Below are 18,526 nucleotides of genomic sequence, written 5' to 3' on the forward strand. Positions count from 1 at the left end.
ATTACGGTTCTCCCTCCATCCATCTCCCCGTTCCTCTCTCACCGTTTGGCAGGGCTGTGTGCAGCTCCTCTTGTCGAGTGTGTATGACGTTAGTCTTCTCCTGCGGACTCTGTTCGTGACTCTGCTGCAGTCTCTGCAGCTGCAGACACCGGGAAGCTTCCTCGCGTCGCAGACGCGCCTGGAACTCGCACACTTTCTCCTGCAGTGTCGAGACACATGCACACGGCAAAGGTCACAGGTTAGAAGCTAGACAGGTCGTTAATGGCTTCACATTTCCAAGGGAACAAGGATGTGTCAAGGAGGATTGGTCAGTTTATAACTACATCCACGTTCACAGGTCTGATCAAAACTGAGCCATCCAGTCAGTCTATATGTATATGTAAAATAAATTTGAATTCAATCACTTTTTGACTGCATCCTTTTTGATTTAAGCAACATTTATTATACATGTTTGCCCGTGGAAGAAGCGGTCAAAAAGGGACTTTCTGGACCTGAATGCCAAAACATTCAGAAGATAAAGGTGCTCTATGTTGACCAATTTTGCATACCCCACCATGAGACATCCATGTCTTCATCACTGGAAAAGTGATGAGTTTTAAATCATTTAAAAGCTTATTAACAGTGGTGTCAAACTATTATTTCTTGAAAATATATACATTTAAAACATTTTATATTTTAAACCTTTTTCAAAAAAAAGTTTTTGCATTTTTAGATCATTGACTTGAAAAAGTAAAGAAATTACAATTTGTATCAAAAACAAAAAAACATTTTTTTCCCCCCAGAAATGTTAAGTTTGACAACCCTGTTTGCAAGCTTATAAATTATATCAATCTCAACCGGTTATCTTATTTTCCAGTGATGAAGACATGGAAGTCTCATGGTATGGTGGGGTATGCAAAATAGGTCAACTATGAGCACCTTTATCTCTTGAATGTTTTGGCGTTCAGGTCCAAAAAGTCACTTTCTGAGCACTTCTACAACAGTAGATATCATTCAAATCAAAAGGGGTGCTGTCAAAAAGTGATTGAATTCAAATGTATATACCCCTACACCAGTGGTTCAAACATCTCCTCTGGGACCCCAAGATATTTCACTTTTTTTTTATATAGCCCTGAACTGCACTCACCTGCCAGTTTATTAAGTACACCACCCAGTTTACGAAAACGGATCGCTCCCACAGACAGTGAATCACGTGGCTGTGACTTGCTATATGACTTTATATAAATCAGCAAGACCGGCTACCAGTTACTGCTCGATTGAACCTTAGAATGAGAAAAACGAGTGACCTAAGCGACTTGGAGTGTGGTATGATTATCGGTCCCAGGCTCGCCGGATCCAGTATCTCAGAAAAAACGGCCGTCGAAAAACATCCAGTCAGCGACAGTCATGTGGGCGAAAACAGCTCGTTGATGAGAGAAGTCGGAGGACAATGGCAAGAATCGTGCAAGCTAACAGACGGGCCCACAGACAGACAAATAACTGTGCAGTACAACTGTGGTGTGCAGAACGGCATCTCGGGAACACACAACTCATCAATCCTTGTCACGGATGGGCTATTGCAGCAGACGACCACACCGGGTTCCACGACTATCCACTAAAAACAAGAACCAGCTCCAGTGGGCATGTGATCACCAACACTGGACAATTGAGTAGCGAAAAAACAGCGCCTGGTCCAACGAATCCCAGTTCCTGTTGTGTCATGCTGATGGCAGATTCAAGATTTGGCGTAGGCAGCACGAGTCCATGGACCCATCCTGCCTGGTGGCAGTGGTGTGGTGAATGTCTTCCTGGCACACGTTAGGTCCCTTGATACCAATTGTGCAACAATTGAACGCCACAATTTGAACATTGTTGCTGACCAAACCCAATATAGTATCTTTGGGATGAGATGGCATGGGACGTTCACAGCATGACTGTACCTCTGTCCAATCTGCAGCAGCTGTGTGATGCCATCCCTGTAGAACATTTGACACCTTGTAGAATCCATGCCCTGAAGAATTCAGGCTGTTCTGGAGGCAAAGGTTGGTCTGACACGGTACTAGATGGGTGTACCTAATAAAATGACCGGTGTAATTCACCTAATCAAGGGTTTGATGATTAATTGAAGATTACAATCAGGTGTACTAGTTCAAATACATGGAACTGCATGGGGTCCCAGAGAAGAGGTTTGAAAACCACTGGTCTATACAACTAGACTCGGATGCAGATATTAAACTGCTATTCTACCACCTACAGTCATTCAAATCAGACTTAAGAAACTACTACATACAGAGACTAGAGGTCGACCGATTAATCGGAATGGCCAATTAATTAGGGCCGATTTAAAGTTTTCATAACAATTGGAAATCGGTATTTTTGGGCACCGATTTTATTTAACTAGGCAAGTCAGTTAACACATTCTTATTTTCATTTACATTTACATTTAAGTCATTTAGCAGACGCTCTTATCCAGAGCGACTTACAAATTGGTGCATTCATCTTATGACATCCAGTGGAACAGTCACTTTACAATAGTGCATCTAAATCTTAAAGGAGGGGGGGGGGTGAGAAGGATTACTTTATCCTATCCTAGGTATTCCTTAAAGAGGTGGGGTTTCAGGTGTCTCCGGAAGGTGGTGATTGACTCCGCTGTCCTGGCGTCGTGAGGGAGTTTGTTCCACCATTGGGGAACCATTTTCAATGACAGCCTAGGAACGTTCTGCCTCGTTCAGGGACAGAAAGACAGATTTTTACCTTGTCAGCTCGGGGGTCCAATCTTACAACCTTTCAGTTAACTAGTCCAAAGCTCTAACCACCTGATTACATTGCACTCCACGAGGAGCCTGCCTGTTACGCGGTAAGAATGCAGTAAGCCAAGGTAAATTGCTAGCTAGCATTAAACCTATTTTATAAAAAAACATTGTTGCACCAATGTGTACTTAACCATAAACATCAATGCCTTTCTTAAAATCAAAACAAGTATATATTTTTAAACCTGCATATTTAGCTAAAAGAAATCCATGTTAGCAGGCAATATTAACCAGGTGAAATTGTGTCACCTCTTGCGTTCATTGCACGCAGAGTCAGGGTGACAGTTCGGGCCACCTGGCTCTTTGCAAACTAATTTGCCAGAATGTTACGTAATTATGACATAACATTGAAGGTTGTGCAATATAACAGGAATATTTAGACTCATGGATGCCACCCTTTAGATAAAACACAGAACGGAATAAACGTTTTGTTTTCGAGGTGATCGTTTCCGGGATTTGACCTAAGGCTCGTATTTCTGTGTGTTTATTATAGTTAAGTCTATGATTTGATATTTGATAGAGCAGTCTGACTGAGGGGTGGTAGGCAGCAGCAGGCTCGTAATAGTCAAAGGTATATGGTTTAGAGAGAAATAGTCAACACGTTAAACTTCCTGTAATAACTTGTGGCTGAACTTGAAAGGGGTTCCTTCATTATTTTACTGTTCATGTCTTCCATAGAGAATGTCTTGATCTACTTTAAATAAGGTCTATGTTTCGTGCTTAAACCGCCTCTGCGTTTTGATACCCGTGTAAATCTCACTAGGATAAGGTAATATTTTCATAAATCCACTCTAAATATGATCTTCGCTTATATTTAGCCAATATTGATCCGAGTTACTTTGTCCTATGGATATCTACACAGTTATAAAATTGGCAAGGTGGTGTAAGCCTACACGAAACACAGACCTTATTTTAAGTTAAGTGAATCTAAAAATATCCTATGGAATAAATTATTTTGCTAGAAGGTGTCATAGCAATTATGACTCGCACTTTGGTTGTCAATTCTTACCATGCCCATTATTAAAATAGGATTTCCTGCATATAGAAATTACAGTTTTTGTTTTCAACACTCACCATTCATGTTATTTGAGACTAAATATCTATATACATCTATATATATATAAACTTTGTTTTAATATATATATTTTTTTACATTTTATTTTAAAATCGGCCAATTAATCGGTCTCTGATTTTTTTTGTCCTCCAATAATCGGTATCGGCGTTGAAAAATCATATTCGGTCGACCTCTAACAGAGACACGCAGAGACAGAAAGAGCGACAGAGAGCGAGACAGATCTAACTAGACTGTAGAGAGAGCGAATGAGGACATTACATAGGCAGATGTCCAGGAACAGGACCAGGTGACCTTCTGTGGATGAAAGCGGAATGTGGGAGAGGAGAGAGGGATGGGAAGATGTACAACAATGAAAGGTGTAGAGGAGTGGAGGAAGACAAAAGCGGAATGGCCGATGAGGTGAAGGAGAAACAGCACAATGAATGGAATATGGAAGAAATGCAATGATTTGTTGAAGAGACAGACTGCTTTTTGCATAAGTTTCGCGCGTGTCCAGTCAAAAGCCACGCGTCAAAAGGCAACGGACAGCACAGTCATCTTTAATCTGCAAGACCTGTCGCTATGAGGCGCCAATGTAAATTTATGAGGTGCTGATGTGAGCTTTATGACTCAGCACTGGGGCTGTCAACTGTCATAGGGGCAGATTAGGATGCTTGTCATGAGGCGTTGGGTAGAACAGTGCAGAATACCCACACCTGAGGGATCTACTACAAAGCAAGATCAATGACTTAGCCAGCTAACTTGGCTAAATATTCTGAGTTAACTTTTTATCGTACAGAAAAATAAGCTTGAAGTAGGCATGTCTGATTGACCCAACAGCCAAAAACATATTAGTTTATCTTTCCTAATGAACCAGAAAATCAGTACTTATTTATGTTTGTTTATCCAAGTTAGCTGGCTAACTCATTGATCCTGCTTTGTAGTAGACCCCTCTGTGCTGTGTTCAGTGGGGCACAACATTGTGGAACGTTCTGATGGAAATATACTTTGTAGAACAGACAACAGGTGTGTTGTTGTAACAGTGTGTGCTCTACCCTGTGTTTTTCCAAAGGCAGACAAAGTAACACAATCCCAAACACACATGAAATGAAACTACAAGAGGGATACTATGCAGACACAGGATTCTTTGTTCTGCAGAGTACATACAGAGTAACAGGATAACAGGATAACGACAGCTAGGCTGTGTGTGTATTAGGCTGGTGTGTGTTAGAAGCCCATTAAAACCTGATCGATATCGACTGAGTCTCACTCCCCAGGGCTCTTACTGACCTGAACCCCCCCCCCCCACCAGTTTAGCCAGTGAAACCAGGACAAACAAGTGCCATGTTGGAAAAAGACCCACTAAAATGGACGATATGCTAGCCACATTGACCTAGTTAGTGTGTGTGTGCGCGCCATCTCACCTGTATGAGTAGCTGTTGGTCGTGGTTGTGCTGGCTGGTTTCTAATTGGTCAGTAGTGGTCAGAGCGGTGTGTTGTGGGAAAGCGGCTGCGGGTAGAGACAGGAAGGAGCAGTCCTCCTCACCATCACTCAAAAAAGTCCACAGAGCTCGCTACGGACACACGGGAGGGACAAACAAAGTTTGGAAACACAAACATACACTGTAGACTCACAGTTAAACACAGTACACAAACAAGCCTGAGCCTAATGGGTTGATTATGTTCTTATCCACTGTGGCAGAGCTGATCCTGTATTCACTTGAGTCAGAAAACAGTCTCTATACATCTTTGTTCCTCTACCCTTTTCCATCTTATCCCAATCTCTCATTCCCTCCCTCTACCTCCATTTATACATGTGAGAGGTCATTTTCTATGGCCTGCTTTTCACCCCACTTACCTTTCTCCCCCCTCTCCTTCCACTAACCATTATCATCTCCTCTCCCCTCCCCTCCCCTCAGCCAAGAGCGATTCTAGGCCTCTCTCCCCCATTTTCCCTCCACGACCTTCCAAGGTTCGCACAGACAGTACCATGGAAACAAGCACAGCTAGATAAGCAGTGTGATAACACAGGCCCCAGCAGGTGATACATTAACTCCATACAGGCCTGTTCACCTGTGTGTGTGTGTGTGCGTATGGGGGCCCAGTCTTATCAACCTGAGGACAATCACTGTACTACCGCACTGGGTCTATTCTACACACAATCAACCCTACAGTATGAACCTGTATTGACACACACACACACACACACACACACACACACGTTTATTTCCTAATACACACGTAAGGGCAATTTAACTGAACAAAGCGCCTCATACATACGATGGATCACAGACTAAGGCAAACACACACCAAGAAAAATACACTTATTCAGCGAAGTACTGCTTAAAGTATCCCCCACACAGTCCACAAATACATTGTGTGTACACGCTGCGCAAATCAGTTTAACACACAGGTTTACTCGTTCCTCTGTAAGGCTGGGAAAAAAAACAGCATGCATTCAGTAACTGATGACACAGCAGATTACGTCCCAACATCAGAGTCACACACGTACAGACAAACGTACGATACATACACATAACCTCACACACACCATTAGGACACACATTGTTAAGTATTATACAACAGGACACGTTAACGCTACGATCCTCTCATTCTCTACCTTCTGCCCTCCGCTAGCAACATTGTCCCTTTCTCTCTGCCTCTTTCTTTCTCAGTCACTCTCTTGCTTGCTTTTCTGCACTAGCACAGTCACAGTTCTGCGGCTCCATCGTCACCTTGAGCAGTCCTGCAAGAGCATTAACGCAGAGAAACGCACACCCACAGACCGCTGGACACACACAAGGACACATACAATAGGTCCAGTGTTTGCACTCCTGGTCCCTGAACTGTGGCTGTAAGGGGATCAGCTTTAAGATCTATACCTGCTAGACGCACTCCAGCTGAGAGAGGTAGAGAAAGAAGCCTGGCACACACTCACTCCTCACCGCTTTCTCAGATAGCTGGCATATTCCTCCTTTCTCCTCTTCAGTCAGATACAAGAATTCCTTCTCTTCTCCAGTATTTCCTGTTCCTCCCAGTTTCACTGAGAGGCACAGCTCATGGGAATCTGTCACACGCTCCTCTCCTCTTAGTAAGAGTCCTGTCAGACAGGCAGCACACACCTCTCCCATTCCCTCCCTCCCTCCCTCTCTTTGTCATCCCAAAAATGCAGCCACACTGGTTTAGTCCCACCCCTGTGTCAGAGGGACTTCCTTGATGCCCAATGGGGTGGGCCTACAGAATCCACTTACCATCCAATGAGACGTCTTTCTTCCAGAGCTCCTGCAGACAGGGGGTGTGGCCAAGGTCCCAGGTCTTTCTTGTTCCGAACATGACCGCAGGGCTGAGCAGAGCACTGGGTCTCTGGACCGGCTAGAGACAGAATGAGATAGAGAGAAAGACAGCTTGAGACGTAAATATATCTTTCTATTTTTGTCACTTAGCAGACGCACTTATCCAAAGCGACTTACACTAGTGAGTGCATACATTTTTCATACTGATCCCCGGTGGGAATCGAACCCACAACCCCGGTGTTGCAAGCGTCATACATGGGATTACATACACAGCGTGAGAGAGAGACAAGGGTGATGGCTTGTGGTCAATATTCCCTTTGTTATAATTTCATTGCCATTATTGAGTTAATAGGTTCTTCTTTGGCAATATAAGAACTTGTCATGCCAGTAAAGCTCATTGAAAGTTCAGCAGTAGTGTTTGAAAGAGGAAAAAAAGACAGACAGTACAGTATTTGAGAGTGATTGGAGATAGGAGAGCATGTGTGTGTGCATCTGTTTACACAGCGGGCGGTGGGAACAGCCTTCAGAGTTCATGGTGAAACAGGAGAAATGAGAAAGAGATGGACAACATTCCTGCATGAGTGATAACCACATTCACAGCCAATACTGGCTTGTATTCATTAGTCAGACACCATTTACTCCAAACAGAAAAAACATTCTGCAACTATTAGCCAATTTCAGGTAGGTCCCTCCCCATGTCATTTTGTTTGCTTCAGCTTGGTTCCTAGTGAATACATCCCTGGTAACCAGTTACCGGTTTACTACAGCCACATGAATACTGACCAGGGACCGGTTCCCTGATAGCAATGGAACTTAAGCTTTTTTTTTCATCGTGTGTAGTCTTAACGATGTATCGTTCCTAGAAAATGGCCAAACAGCTCACATACGTTTCCCAAAACACCACGTAGGGAAAACTTTCAGTGTGTCGATACTGATAGGATTGAGAAGGGGAAAAAAATGCAGCACTGCTCTCAGATCAGCTTTCTCCATTCAAATCTTACCTTAACATTGGGAATTATTCCACAATACTGACAATGGAACAGCTCCTAGAGAGATCACCTAAAGTGCCTTCAGAAATTATTCACACCCCTTGACCCCTCAACATTTTGTTGTGTTACAGCCTGAATTTAAAATGTACTGTTTTGTCACTAGCCTACACACACACACACACACACACACACACACACACACCTTCATAAAGTCAAAGTGGAATTATGTTTTCAGATATTTTTTACAAATTAGTAAAGATTTTCTTAACAAGTCAAACTCACTGTGTGCAATACTTTTGAATGACTACCTGATCTCTGTACCCCACACATGCAAAGTCCCTCAGTTGAGAAGTGAATTTCAAAAAGATTCAACCACGAAGACCAGGGAGGCTTTCCAATGCCTTGCAAAGAAGGGAATCGATTGGTAGAGGAGTAAAAATCTTATAAGCAGACATTGAGTAAGTTTACATACACACTAATAATTCGATATTAACTGCATGGCAGTAGGCAGATTATGCAATATTCATATAAACAACTTACTCTGCTGATCTTAAAATTGACGTGAGGTCAAAATCGGAGTAAGCATACGGCGATTAAAATACCCGACCAATCTTTCAAATTATTAGGACATGTAAACACCTTAATTGGCTTTCCAGCAGTGTATTTGATCTGCCAAGTGAGCCTCCCTCTTCAGTGTGACCGAAGTGTCTTCAGAACAACTGAATGTATGCGTTTTAAAAGTAGGTTTCACATATAAAATTTGTAGGTCCGAACTCCGAATCAAATATGCTTCCCAAAATGAACATGTTCGATGTGATAGAAATTTCATTTTGATTGCCGATTTTCTGCCATTAGGTAGCCTGATTTCTGATGTGTCAATGTAAACAGGATTATTAGGGAAATCTTTCTGGGAAATCATGTACACGTTTTATTTATACTATTATATTATCTGACAATCTAATTATTGTGTGCATATAACCACACTCATTGAATATCTCTGAGCATGGTGAAGCTATTACACTTTCTATGGTGTATCAATTCACCCAGTCACTACAAAAACAGGCGTCCTTCCCAAATCTGTTGCCGGAGAGGAAGGAAACCACTCAGGGATTTCACCATGAGGCCAATGGTGACTTTAAAAATGAGCGTTTAATGGCTGTGATCGAAAACTGAGGACGGATCAACAACATTCAGTGGTGGAAAAAGTACCCAATTGTCATACTTGACTAAAAGTAAAGATACCTTAATAGAAAATGGCAAGTAAAAGTGAAAGTCACCCAGTAAAATACTTTTACTGAAGTAGTATTTGGTTTTAAATATGCTTAAGTATCAAAAGTAAACATAATTGCTAAACTATACTTAAGTATTCAATTTCCTTACATTAAGCAAACTAGACGGCACACTTGTATTTTTTTTTAAGGAAAGCCATGAACACACTAACACTCAGACATAATTTACAAATGAAGCATGTGTGTTCAGTGAGTCTGCCAGATCAGAAGGGATGACCAGGGAATTGGACCATTTGGTGGATGAATTGGACCCTTTCCTGTTCTGCTAAGCATTCAAAATGTAACAAGTTATTTTGGATGTCAGGGAAAATGGAGTAAAAGGTACATTATTTTCTTTAGGAATGTAGTGAATTAAACGTTGTCAAAAATATAAATAGTAAAGTACAGAACATGCATCAAGTTTACAACAAGGCACTAAAGTAAAACTGCAAAAAATGTGGCAAAGCAATTCAATTTTTGTCCTGAATACAAAGTGTTATTGAAATTTGCACCAAGCATATAACACATTACATAGTATTACTCTCCATATTTAGAAGCATAGTGGTGGCTGCATCATGTTATGGTATGCCTGTAACCGTTAAGGACTATGGAGTTTTTCAGGATAAAAAATAAATGGAATGGAGCTGAGGAAAGGCAAAATCCTAGAGGAAAACCTGGTTCAGTCAGCTTTCTACCAGACAACGAGATGAATTCCCCTTTCAGCAGGACAATAACCTATAACAGAAGGCCAAATCTACACTGGAGTTGCTTACCAAGATGGCAGTGAATGTTCCCAAGTGGCCGAGTTGCAGTTCTGACTTAAATCTAGCTGAAAATCTATGGCAAGACCTTAAAGTAGTTGTATAGCAATTATCAACAACCAATTTGACAGTTTAAATAATTGAAAGAAAAAAAATGGGAAAATGTTGTACAATCCAGGTGTGGAAAGCTCTTTACATTTAATTATATAAATGTAACCTTTATTTAACTAGCCAGGGGCACCAGTTTGAGTGTGTCAAGAACTGCAAACGCGGCTAGGTTTTTCCACACGCAACAGTTTCCCATGTTTATCAAGAACGATTCACCACCCAAAGGTCATCCAGCAAACTTGGAAGTGGGAAGCATCGGCGTCACATGGGCCAGCATCCCAACGTGACACCGAAGGGCAAATGAAAAGCATCCAACAACGTTTTATCTGTTCTACGAGTGGGCTGAGGCAGTCGGTAAATAAACTTTAGAAACAATTGTTTTGAGAAATAGCACAGATTTAACGATGCTCCTATGAAGGCTGCAACGATGAATTTAGCCTTATGATGATTGGAAAACTTGGTCCTGGTTGGCTAAATTCATCGTTAAATCTCTGAGCTGTTTCCCCAAAACCATCGTTATTAATGTGGCACTTGAAAATAATCGTAATCTAAAACGCCTGCCTCAGGCAGACCACTCGTAGAAAAGCTAAGAGTGTCATTAAGATGCGTTTTGCCCTCTCGCTTTACTTTATACACGGATGATCTCCGCTAACCATAGAATCACGTGGTTTATCCATCTTTGTGACGACCGATAACGTGAGACAAAAGATGACTACAAATACAGTTTCCAATGTTGTTGCAATTGATACAAAACAAGTGATGCGTAAAAATATGCTTTAAATGAAAATCGAAATTACCGCATTAAAAAAATAAAATCGGCAGGCTATAGGCTTATTTGTCATATTGAAATACATTTAATGTTCAATTGATTTAATTCTATTTTGCTACTTGTAGGCTACTGTCTGTAATGCGTCTCGATCCATTTCATCACTAGTAGTCTAACATGTGCGCTCAATGATGTGCCAAATCTGTGATTGTGCATTTTTATAGGCTTAGCATTAGAATAATCCGCACCAATATTTACAGTCGTAGGTGGTGATATCTCTCTAGTAGCTGATCCGTTGTCAGTATTGTGAAATATTTATAATGTTGAAGGTCAGATTTGAATGGAGAAAGCTGATCCGAGAGCAGCGCTCCCTTCATTTCGATCCTATCCAGTGGCGGTTCTAGCTTGTATGGCTCCCTGGGCGAACCCCCCACCAAAAAAAAGCACCATTCTGCACTAACTGTAATTTTTATTCAGACATTCGAAACACAAATAAATAATCATAACATTCAAAAATATATAAATATAAAAATATATACAAAAATAAGTAACAAAAGACAAATAGAAACAAATTGTAGTATATAAATACAAATAAAGAGAATACAATTATTCCACTATTACCCTATTGCTAACAAAAAACAGTAAATCGCACAAATACACAAATAGAATAACTTATAAACAAGAGAACCTGATTATTACACTTTTGCACTTCAAACAAGAAACAAACTAAATTGCACAGTTAATTGCATTAGAACTGTACAAAGTTAGAGGTGCGCTATTTGATAGATTCACCCGCTCCCCTTACCTCGGGCTTCCAGTGGAGAGACCTGAGGTCAACCTACCCCTGCCCCTCTCCCCATCTCGTACTTCTGAGTTGGGGGACCTTTCCAGCTAACAAACTAGAATCAGGACGCCCACTCCGACAAGGTTAATTGACCCACAGTGAAATATCATTGACGTGACGTGCAAATGACCGATAGAAAACCGATCATGCAAATGTCACCATTCCGATTTTTGTGGGGGGGGGTTTGTGCTGGCGCCCCGTGCTGCCCCCGGCAAGATGCCGCCCATGTCGCCTATACCTAAATCCGCCACTGATCCTATCAGTACCGACACATGCTCCAACAACGCACTTAGAGACCATTCTCTCTGCGTGATGTTTTGGGAAACTCATGTTACATCTTCAGATGTTGTAGGAAAGATGAATCATTAATAAAAAATAATTAAAAAACACTCCGGGAAACCAGGCCCTGGACAGTTGGAGGTTAAGTAGCACATTCAGGTATGTACTGTACTGTATGTGGTAATGACATCGGGACATTAGTCAATGAAATGCCTGTATATTTTTTATTTAACCTTTGTCAGGCCATTCTGGTGGCTCCATCACCCCCCGTCCCAAATGGGCCAGAACTTCATCCTATTCAGTCATCCCACTGCTTTCCAGACTCTCCCTCAGATTCTGTTGAATCTGACAATTAATCTTAATGGTTGTACAGTCGTCTCAAATAAAACTGTGAAGGACCTCGGCGTTACTCTGGACCCTGATCTCTCTTTTGAAGAACATATCAAGACCATTTCGAGGACAGCTTTTTTCCATCTACGTAACATTGCAAAAATCAGAAACTTTCTGTCCAAAAATGATGCAGAAAAATTAATCCATGCTTTTGTCACTTCTAGGTTAGACTACTGCAATGCTCTATTTTCCGGCTACCCGGATAAAGCACTAAATAAACTTCAGTTAGTGCTAAATACGGCTGCTAGAATCCTGACTAGAACCAAAAAATTTGATCATATTACTCCAGTGCTAGCCTCTCTACACTGGCTTCCTGTCAAAGCAAGGGCTGATTTCAAGGTTTTACTGCTAACCTACAAAGCATTACATGGGCTTGCTCCTACCTACCTCTCTGATTTGGTCCTGCCGTACATACCTATACGTACGCTACGGTCACAAGACGCAGGCCTCCTAATTGTCCCTAGAATTTCTAAGCAAACAGCTGGAGGCAGGGCTTTCTCCTATAGAGCTCCATTTTTATGGAACGGTCTGCCTACCCATGTCAGAGACGCAAACTCGGTCTCAACCTTTAAGTCTTTACTGAAGACTCATCTCTTCAGTGGGTCATATGATTGAGTGTAGTCTGGCCCAGGAGTGGGAAGGTGAACGGAAAGGCTCTGGAGCAACGAACCGCCCTTGCTGTCTCTGCCTGGCCGGTTCCCCGTTTTCCACTGGGATTCTCTGCCTCTAACCCTGTTACGGGGCTGAGTCACTGGCTTGCTGGGGCTCTCTCGTGCCGTCCCTGGGGGGATGCGTCACCTGGGTGGGTTGATTCACTGTTGTGGTCGGCCTGTCTGGGTTCCCCCCACCCCTTGGGTTGTACCGTGTCGGAGATCTTTGTGGGCTATACTCGGCCTTGTCTCAGGATGGTAAGTTGGTGGTTGAAGATTTCCCTCTAGTGGTGTGGGGGCTGTGCTTTGGCAAAGTGGGTGGGGTTATATCCTTCCTGTTTGGCCCTGTCCGGGGTGTCCTCGGATGGGGCCACAGTGTCTCCTGACCCCTCCTGTCTCAGCCTCCAGTATTTATGCTGCAGTAGTTTATGTGTCGGGGGCTAGGGTCAGTTTGTTTATCTGGAGTACTTCTCCTGTCCTATTCGGTGTCCTGTGTAAATCTAAGTGTGCGTTCTCTAATTCTCTCCTTCTCTCTTTCTTTCTCTCTCTCGGAGGACCTGAGCCCTAGAACCATGCCCCAGGACTACCTGACATGATGACTCCTTGCTGTCCCCAGTCCACCTGGCCATGCTGCTGCTCCAGTTTCAACTGGCCTGGGCCCTAGGACCATGTCCCAGGACTACCTGACATGAGGACTCCTTGCTGTCCCCAGTCCACCTGGCCATGCTCCTGCTCCAGTTTCAACTGTTCTGCCTTACTATTATTCAACCATGCTGGTCATTTATGAACATTTGAACATCTTGGCCACGTTCTGTTATAATCTCCACCTGGCACAGCCAGAAGAGGACTGGCCACCCCACATATGCTCTCTCTAATTCTCTCTTTCTTTCTCTCTCTCGGAGGACCTGAGCCCTAGGACCGTGCCCCAGGACTACCTGACATGATGGCTCCTTGCTGTCCCCAGTCCATCTGACTGTGCTGCTGCTCCAGTTTCAACTGTTCTGCCTTATTATTATTTGACCATGCTGGTCATTTATGAACATTTGAACATCTTGGTCATGTTCTGTTATAATCTCTACCCGGCACAGCCAGAAGAGGACTGGCCACCCCACATAGCCCGGTTCCTCTCTAGGTTTCTTCCTAGGTTTTGGCCTTTCTAGGGAGTTTTTCCTAGCCACCGTGCTTTTACACCTGCATTGTTTGCTGTTTGGGGTTTTAGGCTGGGTTTCTGTACAGCACTTTGAGATATCAGCTGATGTACGAAGGGCTATATAAATAAATTTGATTTGATTTGATTTGATTTGGTCTGAGCCGAGGCACGAGGGTCAAGCCAATCAGACTACACAGGACTGACCTCAAACTGGTCAATACTGACCAAATCAGATTATACCGACAGTGATGAGCAGTTTACAGTTCACAGCCCCACACAGACTGCCCTGATATTAACCGAGTCAGTGGAAGAGTAAGGGTCAAGACAGACACACACACACACTTCCATGTTGTACTACATCACCACACAACACACACAGCAATACAATACTATTCAACTACGGTATACATAAAACTCTGCACCACACACACGCCACATCAATTCATTACTCAACTCTATTCAATAGCTACACATTACAGAGTGGGATACAAAACATGTGAATGCACCCAGTGAGCAAATATAGCAATGCCTGCAGAAACGTCAAAACTCACACCTGTGTGTTTAGCGAGTCCCATGATTGTGTGAGTGAATGTGTGAATGTGACCACTGATCGTGTGGTCAGTCTGGTTCAACCCTTGTATGTATGTGGTTGTACTGACCGTGACCCAGAGTTGACCGTTCTGTCGGAGATATGGTGGGTCAGCAGGTCCAGTCCAGTGCTGCTGTATTAGCTAGGCTAATCTCTCACAGCGGGAAGTTCCCCAAAGTACTGGCCACATAGAACACAAGGAACTGTATTCAGCAAGTGTGTGTGTTCATCAATGTTCTGTATGTTGTACTGTTTCCTACAGCAGAATATCCAGAACAGTGGTTTACTGTAAAAAGGTCCTCAGAGCTCTTCAACAAAGTGCGACAATACTATACTAAGTTCGGTCCATACAGGGTCTATCCTGGATCCAGAGCCCATGGATGGATCTCAAGTAAAATGGGTCTTCCTTTCCTTTCCTCTCCTCATCTTATTTCCTTCATGTACACTGATGTGATGAAACTGGACAGCTAAAAGCAAATGCCTAATGTATGGAGTTGCTGTCACCGGTCATTGAGTTGTCACCTGTCTTCAGGTCAGACTATGGCGATGCACCAAATTAACTGGACCATACTCTGGGCCTCCATCTACCCTCCCATAGAGTGCATATATCAGACTTCACCCTCAATCTATACATAATCTAAGAACCAATCCTGTGTCCCTGAATGAAACCGTACCCTGTGTGCGACTCCGGAGAGAATCCGGTCCTGTGTGGAGTAGTGGTCTTTGTCTCGATCTAGCCAGCATTTGTTGATCAGAGATCCCATCCAGCCAATCATCCTGCCTGCCCCTTAGCCAGACTTGTGGCAGCCACCCTCCTTCTACAGCCTGAACAACACACACTCTACCATGTGACCACTCTTACACACACCTATGTATTCCAAATAACTCCAAATGAAATAATTCAACTTGAACACACCTGCAGTCCCTTCCCCAGGCCTGGCGGCCATCATAACATCCTCACTCTACAACCCGACCACACGCTTGGCATCCATAGAAAGACGTCGGTATCCGTAGCGACAGGCCATAGTTTACTAGCGGTATGTACAGGGTTAGGTCCCGCCCACAAACACACAGGAAACGCAGAATGGACGTTGCCATTAATCACAGATCTAAGATCGGGTTATTTAACACCCCAACCTAACCTTAACCATTAGGCTGATTAAATAATACCTGACCCTGGACCAGTGGTAAGAGGCAACCTCTACCTTCTCCACATATTTACCCATAATCCTTTAAACCCCACAACAGATGGCCTCCTTCATAAACACCTCATCTTCCTCTGAGGAGAAGGATCAAGGTGTCCCTAACCACAGATCAGATCTATCAACAGGGACCCATCTTCAAGTCCTAGCTTTTAGTATTAGGGGGGAATCCAAAACTGATGTCATCATACTCTCCGGGGAGACTGGTGTGTTTACTTTAGGGATTTTGTCCTCACTCGTCTCCCCTTGTCCACCCCAACCTGCTGCTTCTCCCTCTGACTGCAGGAGAAAGGTGGGTGGCCTTTTGATCTCTGCTTCCTTCCCTCCCTCTATCACCTCATTTCCTCTCTTTCTACACTCCGAATTCACAGCTCTGAGCAAAGTGTCGGGAATGTTAGAGCCTAAGACGGTTGTGCCAGAAATTAAAAGCGTTCTCATTATTACAATGTTCCAGTGAAATCAGGCACCCCCTGTGGCTTTTCCTAGGTAGTAGAAAAGGAGTCGGTAGAGAAAAGTCATGTTTGTGTAGATCTGTGGTTAAAGGCAACTTTAACACTGAGCTTCTGATACATGAGGCGATACAGTATAGAGTTGTTGATGCCTTTGTGGTAAATGCAGTTCTCTGCCAGCCCCATAGAGGGTGTTATGAGCACAAAGGATAAAAAATAAAAAATAAAAATAAATAAAAGTGTAAAGTCACATCTTATCTGGTTATTTACTGCTTCCAAGGTATTGTCCTCACAGAAACATACACACACACACCTGACAGGTTTCTAGGTTACCACGCTCTCCATGGTCCTTTGAGCACAAGGCATGGTGTGTAGGATAAGGTTACACACTCCTGTCGGCACTCTGCCTTCTATAGTATCACCGGTCCCCTCTATGCACCAGGAATATTGCAAAAAAACTATTTAGCTCTAGTACAGTGGGTGATATCAATATGCTTGTGTGGGAGACTACTGTTGTGGAACAGGGGGATGACAGGAGGGGCTGGCTAGCTGTGAGGAGCTAATGTTGCACCCCCCCCCCCCCAGCCAGTACTCTCCATCCTACTTTAACTAGTGTTTAGCTTCACCCTGCCAAAGCATAGCATTCTAATAGTTGATGACAGCACAGAGGAAGGGCTTAACATAAAGCAGAGAGGATAAGATGTGACTCCCCCCATCCCCCTGCCTCTCTCTCTCTCTCTCTCTCTCTCTTACTGTTTGTATATCCCTCCCTCAAGTATTTATCCCCTCTTATCGCTCTCCTTCCATTTGAGTGTATCCTGAGTATCCCTCCCTACTCTCTTCCTCTCCACAGTATGTGAATCTCATTAGCCCAGTTCCAATTGTCCCTGTTAAGACTCAGCTATATATAAACTAGTGTAAATATTAAATAGTATATATATACACACACACACACATATATATGTACACACACACACATATATATATATACACACACACACACATATATAAATATATGTGTGTAGGTACACACACACACACACACACACACACACTACACCAGGAACTTGATAGTGTTATGATAACGCTAGAATAATTCCCTGGAGATGCTGGGTTCATGTTTTACTGTTGTGCTCTCGTGGCTCATGAAGCCGGGGTACCTGAGCCAGGGTGTAGTGTGTTTCAATGATAATTCCCTGAGGAACAGTGGCTACCCTGAGAACACCTGTGTGTCCCCGCTAGTTTCTCTGCATATACAGTTGAAGTCGGAAGTTCACATACACCTTAGCCAAATACATTTAAACTTTTTTCACAATTCCTGACATTTAATCCTAGTAAAAATTTCCTGTCTTAGGTCAGTTAGGATCCCCACTTTATTTTAAGAATGTCAAATGTCAGAATAATAGTAGAGAATTATTTCAGCTTTTATGTCTTTCACCACATTCCCAGTGGGTCAGAAGTTTATATGCACTCAACTAGTATTTGGTAGCATTGCTTTTACATTATTTAAACTTGGGTCAAATGTTTTGGGCAGCCTTCCACAAGCTTCCCACAAAATTCCCAGTTAGGAGGAATGGGCCAAAATTCGCCCGACAGAGCTGGTGTAACTGAGTCAGGTTTGTCGGCTTCCTTGTTCGCATACGCTTTTTCAGTTCTGCCCACACATTTTCTGTAGGATTGAGGTCAGGTCTTTGTGATGGCCACTCAAATACCTTCACTTTGTTCTCCTTAATCCATTTGGCCACAACTTTGAAAGTATGCTTGGGGTCATTGTCCATTTGGAAGACCCATTTGCAACCAAGCTTCAACTTTCTGACCGTTGTCTTGAGATGTTGCTTCAACATCTATTTTGTGAAGTGCACCAGTCCCTCCTGCAGCAAAGCACCCCCACAACATGATGCTGCCACCCTCGTGCTTTACGGTTGGGATAGTGTTCTTCGGCTTG

General features: G+C 43.1%; 1 protein-coding gene across 6 annotated transcripts in view; it reads right to left on the reverse strand.

Moving 5' to 3' along the window:
* The window catches only part of LOC124033944 (kinesin-like protein KIFC3), a 67,166-nt gene that overhangs the window by 15,070 nt on the left and 33,570 nt on the right, over positions 1–18,526 (reverse strand). For 5 of the 6 annotated variants that reach the window (XM_046346468.1, XM_046346463.1, XM_046346466.1 and 2 more), the window contains exons 2-5: positions 7,095–7,215; positions 5,268–5,417; positions 4,123–4,158; positions 43–199 (exon numbers count right to left, since the gene is read on the reverse strand). In XM_046346468.1, coding sequence (XP_046202424.1) covers positions 43–199; positions 4,123–4,158; positions 5,268–5,417; positions 7,095–7,097 — 346 coding nt within the window. In that variant the 5' untranslated portion in view covers positions 7,098–7,215. The remainder of the gene's footprint in view (positions 1–42; positions 200–4,122; positions 4,159–5,267; positions 5,418–7,094; positions 7,216–18,526) is intronic. The other variant, XM_046346465.1, reaches the window with a different exon arrangement.

Source organism: Oncorhynchus gorbuscha, linkage group LG04 (assembly GCF_021184085.1).
Source record: "Oncorhynchus gorbuscha isolate QuinsamMale2020 ecotype Even-year linkage group LG04, OgorEven_v1.0, whole genome shotgun sequence".
Lineage (NCBI taxonomy): Eukaryota > Metazoa > Chordata > Actinopteri > Salmoniformes > Salmonidae > Oncorhynchus > Oncorhynchus gorbuscha.